This window comes from Triticum aestivum, chromosome 7D, assembly GCF_018294505.1.
Source record: "Triticum aestivum cultivar Chinese Spring chromosome 7D, IWGSC CS RefSeq v2.1, whole genome shotgun sequence".
NCBI classification, from domain to species: Eukaryota; Viridiplantae; Streptophyta; class Magnoliopsida; order Poales; family Poaceae; genus Triticum; species Triticum aestivum.
Genome location: NC_057814.1, coordinates 263,841,607 through 263,854,754, shown reverse-complemented (window position 1 = coordinate 263,854,754; position 13,148 = coordinate 263,841,607). Strand labels below are relative to the sequence as shown.

Sequence of the window (13,148 nt, the reverse complement as noted above, 5' to 3'; positions counted from 1 at the left end):
CGACGAGGTGTTGGCATGGACTGGTTTTCGGCCACCTCAACTGTAAGCAGGGAGACGAATCATCTGATGTGCACGGCAGGTTAAGTTTGCCTCTTCGGGGCCATTGGTTCTATGCCTAGTGTTAAGAATCAAACGACGTGTCCTTACTGAACCGTCATAACGAGCCTCATTAGGATTAGCCTAAATAGAGTTATTAGTGTCCAAAGCGCCGTACGGACGCGATCGTCCGTGCGGACGCCTTCTCGATGCCGAACAGGCACATCCTGTAACAGGCGCCTCAAATTGAGGCGCTAATCCTTGTATATAAAGGGCTTTGCCCAACTATCAATGACACAAGTTTTCCATCAAATCTTTACACGTTATCAGCCATGCTAGCCTCGACCAACAGAGCACGAACAAGAAGAGACGAGAAGGTGAGATGGCAGGGATGAACCTGCATAGAATCGCCACTGCCCTTGTTCGATTCATTTGACGGGAGATCCGTCGATCTGCCAGACGCCACAGTGCTGGTGTTCCTCGCCATTGGGGCCCAGGCAACGGCCGCCGTGGTCGTCGTGGTCGTCAGGATCACCCTGGCCCCGCCGCCGCAGAGCAGGCAGGACCAAGCAACCCATCTGCCGCCGTCCACCACGCCTACCAGGCACCCCCGATGCCGGCCTTCGTCGCTCCGCAAATGGACTGGGCTCCCGCCGATGCAGCAGCCCTGTTCCTGGGAGAGGAGGACTTCTTCGACGCCGCTCAGGCCCCGCCACCGCCCGGGATCTTCTCCGGCAACGGCATGGACGTAGGCGTGGCCTTCTGTCTGGTGCACGGATACGCCCCTTGCCCTGCCCGCGATTTCTGCCCCGTGCACGGGTACGGGCCGTGCCCTCCACCGCCGGCCACTCCACCACCAGAACCGGAGGTCATCGACGAGCCGCTCGCCTACCCGGACCTCCCAATGCCGACGCCCGCCGACGAAGACGAGGAGCACTTCGCCCCTCCAGGCTATGGCCCTGTGCCCGCCATGATGGAGTGGGAGGTGACGCCGAACGAAGAGGAGGAGCAGTGGCTCAACTCCGTTGTGAAGCAGGAGCCAACCACGCCGGCGGAGACCAAAGAACCCGGCGCCACCATCCCCGACCTCAACACTGCCACCTGCGTGAAGATCGAGGAAGCGGCGTCGTCTTCCAAGGCCCCAGCATCTCCGCCGCCTCCGCCCCCGGCAAGCCCGCTAACGCCTCCACCGGCGGCTCCCCGGATCCTTTGCCGTTTCGCGGCGGCGCTGGAGCAGCACCGCCCCGGCCTCCGCTCCGGCTCCTGGGCCCCTGCAGGCCTCCACCTCCCCGGCTACGCCGCGGGGGGACCCTCCTCCTCCTGAAGATCGCCGGCGCTGGGCGCCATCGGCGGCGGCCGGCGGGATCCCGTGGAGGTGGCGGTGGAATGGGGGGGATTGACCCCAACCGCCCCACCTCCCAGTCCCCCTTATCCGCTCGATGTCTCCATCAGTGGCGCCGCCATGGGCCTGGGCCGAAAGGCCTCGTGGGCTGTGGCCCATGTTGCAACGACTAGGAAAAAAATACCCAACGGGTTATAGGCTAGATTGCAGAAAAATCCTTTTATTATCGGGATTTCGTGCATTAGTCCAACTACTAGCACTAATTTAGTGCTTGTCATGTTTTAGCCCCGTAAATTTGGGAATTCGCAGATACGTTCAACTACTAGTGCTGTAATTAAGTATTGTCATGTTTTAGACCTTGTATCTCGATGTGGTTATATATTGTACTCGATTAAATTGTGTATTGATGTTTAGACCATATTATTTCTATAAATCATTATATGTTCAATGTGTTTGCAATTTGCAACCCCTATAACATGTACAAATGGTACAATAATATTATTTTGCAGTTGAAAATCATTTATTAATTCGCCATCAATTAAGTCCAAAAATGCCTATGTAGCACAAAAATAGACTTAATTCGAATAGAATTAATATGCAAATATTTATATAATCTAAACAAAGTTCAAGTCTTTACTTGAATTCACAACAATTGCAAAATTTATTACAACATGACCATGATGATTTTAATTTACATACAAGTAAATTGATCGAATATCTGGTTCTCAATCTCGTAGGACAAAATGACCGTCAAAGAATTTGAAGAGCCTGCGCTCGACGGACACAACTATCCTACATGGGCTATGGATGTTAAAACCAGTCTTTCATCCCATGGAATTGCAGCTGCACTCATACCTCCTGCAGACCCTCCCCAAGAGGGAATTGCACAATTAACCGAACAACAACAATATGCTGCTTTATACATAATAAGGCACCATATCCATCCAGATCTGATCTGAATATTTGATGGAGGAATCTCCAAGCAATATGTGGCAATCACTTAAGACTAGATATGAACAGCAAAAGGCAGTTATACTTCCTGAAGCTAGTCATGAGTGGACCCATTTAAGACTCCAAGATTTCAAATCGATCGGAGCTTATAATCATGAGGTTCATAAAATTTGTTCAAAGTTGCGGTTTTGCGAGAAGGAGCCTACAGAAGCAGATAAGATAGAAAAGACTCTATCCACTATGCTCCCGGCTGACAGGATCCTACAGCAACAATATCGTGCCCGCAATTATACAGTTTACTCTGAACTTATACATGTGCTCCTCTAGGCTGAGAAACACGATGAACTTCTGCTAAAGAATAGTAATCAACGCCCAGTTGGGGCCGCTCCTCTGCATGAAGTACATGCAAATTTTCAGAAAAATACCAAGTTCAATGGTTCTTTCAAAGGCCAAAACAAGAACTTTAAGGGTAAGAGCAACCACAACAAGAAGAACAAGCCACAAAATTCAGACAAGGGGAAGGGCATAACAAAGAATAAGTTTGATAAAACTAAACTTTGCCAGAAATGTGGATGCTACAAGCATGTCACCAAAAAATGCCGCACCCCAAGACATCTGGTAAACCTCTACCTGCAATCCATGGGACGTAACAGACCTGCCCAAGGAGCAAGATATGAAGCTCACTTCAATCTTCAACCTGATAACAACAAGGAAGCTGGTTGTTCGCAAGATGTTCGAGGAGCACCAAGTAACAACAAGGAATTCCATCTATCGCAGGACTCCATGGACACGGAGAATATGATGACCGAATACGCCGCCGACATGTTCGGGGACTTTGACTAGTCAATTGACTCCATTTAGATATTTTATTTGTTTACATCCATCAGATTGTTGTAATAAAAACATATTATTATTGTTATTGTCATCATTCTATATTGTAAAAACACAATATATATTATATCAGCACTTTGATATCAATAAAATTTGTATGTATTCTATATATCCAATAAAGTGTTTTTCATTAAACTGAAAATTCCACATTTTTAATATATAGATTTCTACGGGAGTCAATCCAATGGAGGAGGAAATGTGCCTTGTGGACAGTGGCACCATAAACTCTATACTTAGGGAAATAAAGTATTTCCAAACTCTTACAAAATTGAATGGAGATATTTTAACAATCGCTGGACGCGATGCGGTAATTGTTGGCAAAGGACGTGCCATATTTACCCTCCCTATGGGTACACAAATTGTAATTGAGGATGCTTTATTGTATCCCGATTCAACTCGTACCCTCATAGGTTATAGAGATATCCGCAAAAATGGTTTCCACATTGAAACTTATGAAGATAACAAAGAGGAATATCTCCTCTTTACCAAAGACAACGGATATGGCAAACGTATATTTGAGAAAATCCCCTCTTTATCATCAGGATTGTACTACACGTACATAAAACCCGTAGAGCAAGTTGCGTATAAGGTAATTTTTCAGAATGTAAATGCATTCCAAACTTGGCATGATCGCCTTGGTCATCCTGCTATAGGGATGATGAGGAAAATTATCTGCAATTCCAATGGTCATGACTTGAATGAAGCTAAATTCCCACAATCTTCAGATTTTATATGCACTGCATGTGCTACTGGGAAACTCATTTTAAGACCCTCATATCTTAAAATTCAAGCAGAACCACTACAATTCCTTGAACGAATTCAAGGCGATATTTGTGGTCCGATCCAACCATTGTCTGGACCTTTTAGGTATTTCATGGTTCTAATAGATGCATCTACACGATGGACTCACGTGTGTTTACTATCTACACGAAACCATGCATTTTCCAAAATAATGAGACAAGTTATCAAATTGCAAGCTCATTATCCTGAGAATCGAATTAAATCAATTAGAATGGACAACGCTGCTGAATTCTCTTCACATGCTTTCAATGATTATTGCATGGCATTAGGCATTGAAGTTCAGCACTCAGTCCCATATGTCCACACTCAAAATGGATTGGCAGAATCTCTAATTAAGAGAATTAAGCTCATTGCACGACCCTTACTAATGAATTGCAATTTACCAACTTCTTGTTGGGGTCACGCAGTTTTACATGCTGCTGACTTAATCCAATTGCGACCAACTGCATATCACAACACTTCCCCTCTGCAATTAGTACGTGGAAACCTACCAAATATTTCCCATCTGCGTAAATTCGGATGCGCCACATATGTGCCAATCTCACCACCGCAGCGTACATCCATGGGCCACACAGAAAATTGGGGATCTATGTGGGGTACAAATCACCGTCGATAATCAAGTACCTTGAACCCCTCACGGGGGATCTGTTCACAACCCGTCACGCTGACTGCATCTTCAATGAGGACCATTTCCCGGCATTAGGGGGAGATATCAAGTACCAAAAAGAATACCCGGAAATCGATTGGAATGCCCAAGGCATTTCCTCATCTGATCCACGTACTCAAGAAACTGAACTTCAAGTTCGAAAAATAATTAATTTGCAACACATTGCAAATAACCTGCCAGACTCATTTACTGACTATAAAGGTGTTACCAAATCCTACAATCCTGCTAAAAACGCGCCCGAAAGAGTGGAGGTACCAACAAAAACTACTCAACCCCCTGTTCAAAGGAAGAGGGGGAGAAGTACAGCCACGGAACAGGATTCAGCTCCTCACAAGCAACAAAGGAAACTGTCGTGGAATTGTCACGACACATGTCCTCGTGAAAGGACTAAGTCGTGGAGCCATCGCAACTAGGAAGCTTAAAGGGGTTAAAGAGGGACAAAGGACACGAGGGTTATACTGGTTCGGCCCCTTACGGTGAAGGTAAAAGCCTACTCCAGTTAAGGTGGAATTACTAGGGTTTCGATGACCAGGGAGCGAATCCGCTATGCCTGGCTACCGATTTTATGTTACCTCTCCTAAACCGCCGCTGGGTCGTCCCTTTATATACAAAGGTTAACGCCCAGCGGCACTCAGAGTCCCGGCCGGCTCATAAACAGTGTCCGGCTCGGTCTCTTAACTATTCTTGCCTTACAATACAAGTCATGCCATTACGGCGGTTTATCACTACGGGCCTTAAGTCACCTATGGGCTTTAGGCCCTTTACTGAACCGCCATCTTCAAGCTTGATATTGGGCTTCATATGATGAATCGCCATAACGTAACCCGGGCCCTCCTAGGTGGGTTACGCCAGTAGTTATATCCCCAACATTAGGCCCCAGATTGATTTGAACTGGTTCATGTCAATCTTCAATACTTTAAGAAAAAACCTTCTGGCTTCTGTCTGTGCAAAAGTTATAACCCGCCAAGACGTCATCTTCTGGATTTTTGGTGACCCGCCATGACGTCATCTGCCATTAATGCATGTTTTGCCAACGTATCTCAACGGATCCTTATCTTAATAACCGTCCCGAAAATCGAGGCGTCTTTGTTGTTGGATAATCATGTTTTCGGCCTCCTTGTTTTTCGCGCCCACTTACCAGTCTTCCCTTATAAATAAGCACGACCAGGTTTTTTTTCTCATTCCCCCCTTTCTATCGTCTTCCTCCTCTCGACGCCTCAGAGCCCGAACTCCGCCGCCGCCGTCGACCTTCGCGTCTGCACCAGCCAAGGCCGCTGCATCAACCTGTTTTGACTAGAGAACTGCGACGCACCTCCGCTGTTCAGCAGCTCCAGTAAGTATTCCTCTTCTCGAATGTCAGATCTGCATTAGGGTTTCCGCGTTCTTCCGTGTTCTTCGTAGTTCATCACGGTTTCTTCGTAGTTCTTCCACCGCGGTCTCCTTTGATCCAAAAGTAGTATAGAACTCATGCGGTAGTTGTTTTGCGTCCATTTTCAATACTAGCAGACCCCTTTTGCTTGTAAAAAGACCTCATTAGAGCTCACGAACTCATTTGTACCAGTTTTTAGGTCTAGAATGTTTTCTTTTCTGAACGACTGGTTGATCCAAAATAACAGCTGCAACCTGTGAAACCTGTTTGTGCGATACTTAGGCAAAAACTGTATCCGTTAGCCATGGCGGCTCTTATCGCCGGCTTAAAGAGGCAATGCTCAATGAATAATCCTGATCACTCATAGTGGATTTAAATAACTTAATTGCTTATGATGCCCATGGTGGCTTAAACAATCTGACACAATTAGCCATATATCATTAGGCCCCTTCATAAGCCGCTATCTTGAATATGAATTGAAATATTTTCTCTGGCTTAAATTTGAGCCAGAAATTTTTACTTTGTCATAGGCTTCCATCTTCATAATGCCACCCAAGGCTCCCAAAGCACCCGTCACATGCAACTGGGTTAGATCCACCGTCACTGATAGCATCTTAAACGATTTTGTGAAGACCGGTTATCTGCCGAAGAAAGAGGTCATGTCCTATCGTGCTCCTGATCCGTCAGAAGAAAAGCCTCAACCCAAGGATGGGGAAGTTGTCATTTTTACTGATCACATGAACCGAGGTTTTGCTCCACCCGGCTCAAAACTTTTCAGAGACGTCTTGCACTTTTTTGTCCTGCGACCTCAAGACATCGGACCCAATTCCGTGTCAAACATCTGCAATTTCCAAGTGTTCTATGAGGTGTACCTTGGAGAAGAACCCAGCTTACTACTCTTTAGAGAGCTATTTTATCTGAACCGTCAAAACGAATGGGCCCATGGGCCCAGCTTGGAACTTGGCGGAATCTCAATCCAACGACGGAGAGACTTTCTCTTCCCTTATGCCGAGCCGCCAAGTCACCCTAAAGATTGGAACCAGACATGGTTCTACTGTCAAGATACTTCTCCGGCTAATGAGAACCCTCTGCCCGGCTTTCGCGCCCTGCGCCTGGAGTCAACTCACCCCTTACCAGACAAATTATCTCTGGCTGAACGTCAAACACTTGCCCCCACCATAAACAAGATCAAAGCTCTTCTGGGGAATGGCCTAAACGGCATTGACTTGGTCCGGGTTTGGATTTCCTGGCGGGTGATTCCTTTGAGCCGCCGCCCCGACTTGATGTGCGATTACACGGGCCAGAAGACTGATCCTCTACGGCACAGCCCCGACGACTTACCTGAGGATGTTATCGATGATATGACCAAGTCTCTTCTGAACGAGAGCCTGTCAGATTGCGGGAAAGCGGGATTAAGCCCTTTCTGCAAGGCTAACCCAGCTCCAGCGGTAAACCATTAACTTGAGCGTCTTACTTTCCACTTTGACAATTTCGTCTTTACTCAAAAACTCTTGCTATATTTTACAGGCTGATGATAAATTTTGGAAGGTCAAGTATGACCATGAGGCTGCAAAGAAAGCCAAAAAAACTAAGAAAGCCGCCAGGAAAACCGCTGCCCGTAAGAAGGGGAACAAACCTAGCGCCTCGGATATGCTTCATCTGGACGATACCTCCGAGTCAGAGGTAGCTCTTGACTCTTTAGGCTCCTTTTTTAACCATCTTATTGACACTGATTATCAGCAGGAAGACACAGGAGCGAGTCATGCAGTAATTGAAGAGGTAACTATAATTTCCTCCGACTCCGAGCCTTTGCCGAGACAGAAAATCCGAAGGGTAACCTGGAAAATAAGATTTTCACATCCTTTAGCTTATCAAGATCCTCAATTTCTTTTGAAGCGACAGATTCACGAGAGTCGGAGGCAGACCCGGACCAGTAAAGATGCAGACCTCTCCTCCGGCTTACCCGATGTAACAAGGAAACGCCGGACTGAGGTTATCTCCGATTTATATTCTTTGTACCCTTTGGCGGGTTTCACTCGTCAACCACTCAATTCTTCTGACTCGAACTACCAGGGAACTTCACCTTCCTCCGGCGAATCAATGCAGTCCAGCATGCCGGCTTTCAAAACCGCTCCAGGGTAATGATAATCTGTTTATCTTGTGCTTATCTTACTCATGTTTTTGTACTAACCCTTTAATTTTCAGTGTACAAGTAAAGCCCAGCAAGAGGGCGAAGAGAAGTAAGCCGGCCGAAGAGCCGATCTTAGCTGAACCGGAACTCAGAACGGCTGCTCCTGATGCTTCCGCCTATGAGCCGCCGGCCGCACTAGCCCATGATGCTCCAACTCCCGCCACTGATCGGTCTGTCGAACAAGTTATGGAAGGTTCTGAGAACCCGGAGATCCCTAGCCCGACCAAGGCGGATGATCCGGACGTTGAAATCACCCGGACTGACTTTGTTGAGCCGGGGAGACCTACCGTGCTGGCTAAGTGCTCCGCCAAGGAAGAACTTCTGGAACGCCGCAAAGCCAAGCTGGACATCACTGATTATGCTCATCTGAGTATTGGAGACATTGTCTCTGGTTATGTAAACCAAGTGCACAACAGCCGGGATCTGGAAATTGATATGGTGAAACAAATATACCAAAAATCTGAGGTATAACTCTCGTTGCTTATTCCTTAGTTATCCTTACTATGCCAGCCCCCAAGTCTATTACTTATGATAAAATATGTTATAGACTTAACACCAGCTTAGTAATCACTGCAAGAAAACCGGCTTATCCGGTAGCGCCCAAGGGCCGGTTTAGACAACATATTTGAACCGGTCCTCACCGTGTTTTAACCAAGTAATTGAACAGCAATATGCATTAGCCCCCAAGTGCCAAGTACTTTTGCCTGCAAAGTGCTTGGGACTTATTTCCATGAACCGCCACTGTAAATAGAGTTCTTCAGCATACATTAGCCCCCAAATGCCAAGTATCTTTGCTTGCAAAATGCATGGGACTTAATGTTGCATTATGATAACCCTAACTGTAACCCGGAATTTATACAGGCCGCCATCAATCAATTTGAATCGGAGATCTCTGAACTGAAGACTCGCCTGAAAACTCAAGAGAGTGAGACCCAAAAGGCCAATTCCAAGTTTGAATTTAGTGTATCCAAACAAGAAAAAACGAAAAAGAAGTTTGAAGCCGAGAGAAAAGCCTGGGCTGGTGAAAAGGTTGTTTTGCTCCACCGGGCTGAACAAGTGGAGGCCACTCTTGCAGAAACAACCGCCGAGTTATCCGGCTTAAAACGCCATGTATCTCAGATGGTCTCAGCAATCTTTGGTAAGTTACTCTGTAAGTGTTAGCTAGCTTAAATCTTTTTCAACAAGCATCTCAATTGTCATCAGCTCACCTGACCTTGTAATGCAGGCCCCAGAAGTTCCAATCTCAACCAAAGCATGCTGACAAAGCTGAAGGCCGTTTATACCCTGGTGGAACAACTCTACACCGGGTCACAACGTGCCTTAGCCGTCGTGGCTCTGTCAAATGAAGTTCCCACTCATCTGGCGGATGTGCTAAGGCGGCTTGCCGTGCTACCTCAACGATTCCAGGAATTGAGACGAGCTTCTGGAAGAGCCGGAGCCATAGCCGCTTTAAGCCGGGCCAAGGCGTGGCTACCGGAGCTAGACCCGGCCGACATCGCCCTTGGGTATCCCAGTTTGAAGGAGGACGGCACCCCATTTAACCAGAAGGATTTCGCCGCTTGCGTGAAGGACATACGCCCTGAGGCCACTCTGATCGGTAATGACACGGATCTTACCAAATACGAACCGGGTTATGACGCCGAGAATCAGAGAATTCCAACACCACATTATGAAGCAATCAGCCTGATCCCTCCAACTCGTAAGCATACCTTCGCCCCTGAAGTTGATCCGGCCGGGTTAATTGATGATGAAGCTGAATTTGAAGCCTTGAGTGGCATTGACTGGAAATCATCAACCTTCCAGGACAGGGAAACAGCCGGAGGAGCGAAAAGGGATGAACCGGAAGCCTCAGGCCCAAAACACCTTTAATCCTTCAAGCAGCTCATGTGTACGTCTTGATGAAAACAATGCTTCATTATTTGGACTTGGGGAGTCATGTAATAGGGTAGAAAAAATGCTTAATTTTGTCGTGCCATCGCGCACTTGTGTGGCGCTCAACACTTCTTAAGCCGCCCTCTTATATTCCCCCGGGTTATGCTTGATCCTCTGCTTTCCTTATGTTTAAAGAGCTGCTTGAAATTGTCCTGCATATAAAACAAATCACAAGTCCCTTGGCGGCTTACCGCATGGAGGGTCATATATCTTACATATAACCCGGAGTATGAATCAAAATCATAAAAAACCGGTTCTCAATTATATCTTTGAGACAATCATAACAGCATACCTGTGATCCTTCGATTATACTACCGGTTTATGTGACCCAAAAAAATGAGCGTAAGAACCCAACTCTGTAATATGATGTTTATTATGTGTGATCAACTTTATTGATCAAGGTTAAGCCGGTGGAATAGAAACCACCCTTGAACACTTTAGACATGATCAAAAGAACTTCAAATAAAATCCAAAAAAATGTTTGCAAAAAGAGACTTCAAAAATTTGGAGGCTTCTGATTCGAATACGACCAGAAAACCGTCCCAAAGGGGTTAAGCTAAGATTCGAATACGATCATATAGCCCCCAGTGGCTTTGGCGTTGCCGATCAAGAGGGTACCGACAACTATGTCCTCTTTGGTTCAAATACGACCTATGTTTGAACAGGAAGCCCCCAAATGACCTTGAGAGTTGTTTAACGACGCTGATTCGAATACGATCCACGTCGGTTGCCAAAGGGGGTTGAGCTATGATTCAAATATGATCAAGAAGCTCCCCAGTGAGCTCGGCAGTGTGCCGATCAAAAGGGTATTGACAGCTATGTTCTCTTTGGTTCGAATACGACCTATGTTTGAACAGGAAGCCCCCAAGTGATCATAATATTAACAGCTAGGTTCGAATACAATCATACGCCGGATCAGCCCCCAAGCGATCATGTGAGGTCACAATGAAAACAACAATGACACATTTACCTTTGGGGGGAAAAAGGACTGAGGTCCTGCCTTATTATTTATCATAATATATACATGGTTACAGAAATATGTACATTATGAGAGCCGGTGGCTCAAGTGTAATAAGGCCGAAGATGAACGATATTCCACGGCCGGCGGGTCTCCTCCTCCGACTTATGTGAATCTTTGTGTTCTCGAACATCGATGAGGTAGTATGACCCGTTGTGCAAGTTCTTGCTGACCACAAAGGGCCCTTCCCAAGGTGGGGATAACTTGTGTGCATCTGTTTGATCCTGGATGAGCCGGAGCACCAAGTCACCTTCCTGAAAGGTTCTGGACTTAACCCGGCGGCTATGATAGCGGCGCAGGTCTTGTTGGTAAATCGCCGAGCGAGCTGCTACTACGTCACGCTGTTCGTCCAACAAGTCAAGAGCATCCTGACGCGCTTGTTCATTGTCCGCCTCAACATAAGCCGCCACACGAGGCGAGTCATGACGGATGTCGCTAGGGAGAACCGCCTCGGCTCCGTAAACCATGAAGAAAGGCGTGTAACCCGTAGACCTATTAGGAGTAGTATTAATGCTCCATATCACAGAGGGTAATTCCTCCACCCAACAACCCGGCGTCCGCTGCAGAGGGACCAAAAGCCGGGGCTTGATGCCTTTCAAGATTTCCTGATTGGCTCTCTCAGCTTGGCCATTGATTGGGGGTGAGCCACCGATGAAACATCAAGCCGAATATGCTCCCGTTGACGAAATTCTTCCATGGCTCCTTTAGACAGATTGGTACCATTGTCAGTTATAATGCTGTGTGGAAAACCAAAGCGAAATATCACCTTTTTCATGAACTGAACCGCCGTGGCTGCATCACACTTACTAACTGGCTCTGCCTCAACCCACTTTGTGAACTTGTCAACCGCCACCAAGAGGTGGGTCTTCTTATCCTTGGACCTTTTGAAAGGCCCAACCATATCAAGCCCCCAGACTGCAAACGGCCAAGTGATTGGAATCATCCTCAACTCTTGAGCCGACACGTGAGCACGTCTTGAGAACTTCTGACAACCGTCACATTTACTGACTAAGTCCTCTACATCAGCATGAGCCGTCAGCCAATAAAAACCATGACAAAAAGCTTTGGCCACAAGGGATTTTGAGCCGGCATGATGGCCACAATCCCCCTCATGAATCTCACGTAAAATTTCTTGACCTTCCTTAGGGGAAACACAATGCTGAAAAGCCCCAGCGACACTGCGATGATGCAACTCGCCATTGGCAATTATCATTGACTTAGACCGCCGGGTTATTTGTCTGGCCAAAGTTTCATCCTCAGGAAATTCTCCCCGGGTCATGTAAGCCAAGTATGGCACTGTCCAATCTGGGATGACGTGAAGAGCCGCCACCAACTGTGCTTCTGGGTCAGGAACAACCAAGTCTTCCTCTGTAGGTAACTTGACAGAAGGGTTATACAGAATATCCAAGAAAGTATTAGGCGGCACCGGCTTTCGCTGAGAGCCCAGCTGGCTTAAGGCATTAGCCGCCTCGTTCTTTCTGCGGTCAATGTGCTCCACTTGGTAACCCTGAAAATGCCCGGCAATGGCATCAACTTCACGGCGATAAGCCGCCATGAGGGGGTCCTTAGAGTCCCACTTGCCTGATACTTGTTGAGCCACCAAATCTGAGTCACCAAAGCACCCTACCCGGCTTAAGCTCATCTCCTTAGCCATCCGAAGACCATGGAGCAAGGCCTCGTACTCAGCTGCATTGTTAGTACAGGGAAACATCAACCATAACACATATCAAAATTTGTCACCTCGAGGGGAAGCTAACACGACTCCAGCCCCCGAGCCGTCCAATTGCCTGGACCCGTCGAAGTGAATAGTCCAGTATGTGTTATCCGGTTTCTCTTCAGGCATCTGCAGCTCTGTCCAATCGTTGATGAAATCTACCAATGCTTGAGATTTGATAGCAGTACGTGGCACATACTTTAGACCATGAGGCCCAAGTTCAATGGCCCACTTCG

The 13,148-nt window shown here is 46.9% G+C and overlaps 1 protein-coding gene across 1 annotated transcript; it reads left to right on the top strand.

Moving 5' to 3' along the window:
• The first annotated feature begins 237 nt into the window (after positions 1 to 237).
• Positions 238 to 1,837, top strand: LOC123164420 (proteoglycan 4). Its single transcript, XM_044581889.1, has one exon. It carries the CDS (start codon positions 650 to 652, stop codon positions 1,358 to 1,360), a length of 711 nt encoding a protein of 236 aa, XP_044437824.1. The 5' UTR covers positions 238 to 649; the 3' UTR covers positions 1,361 to 1,837.
• The last annotated feature ends 11,311 nt before the right edge of the window (positions 1,838 to 13,148 follow it).

Coding starts and splice junctions, on each gene's coding strand:
- LOC123164420 (XM_044581889.1), top strand. CDS start 650: ATGCCGGCCTTCGTCGCTCCGCAAATGGACTGGGCTCCCGCCGATGCA.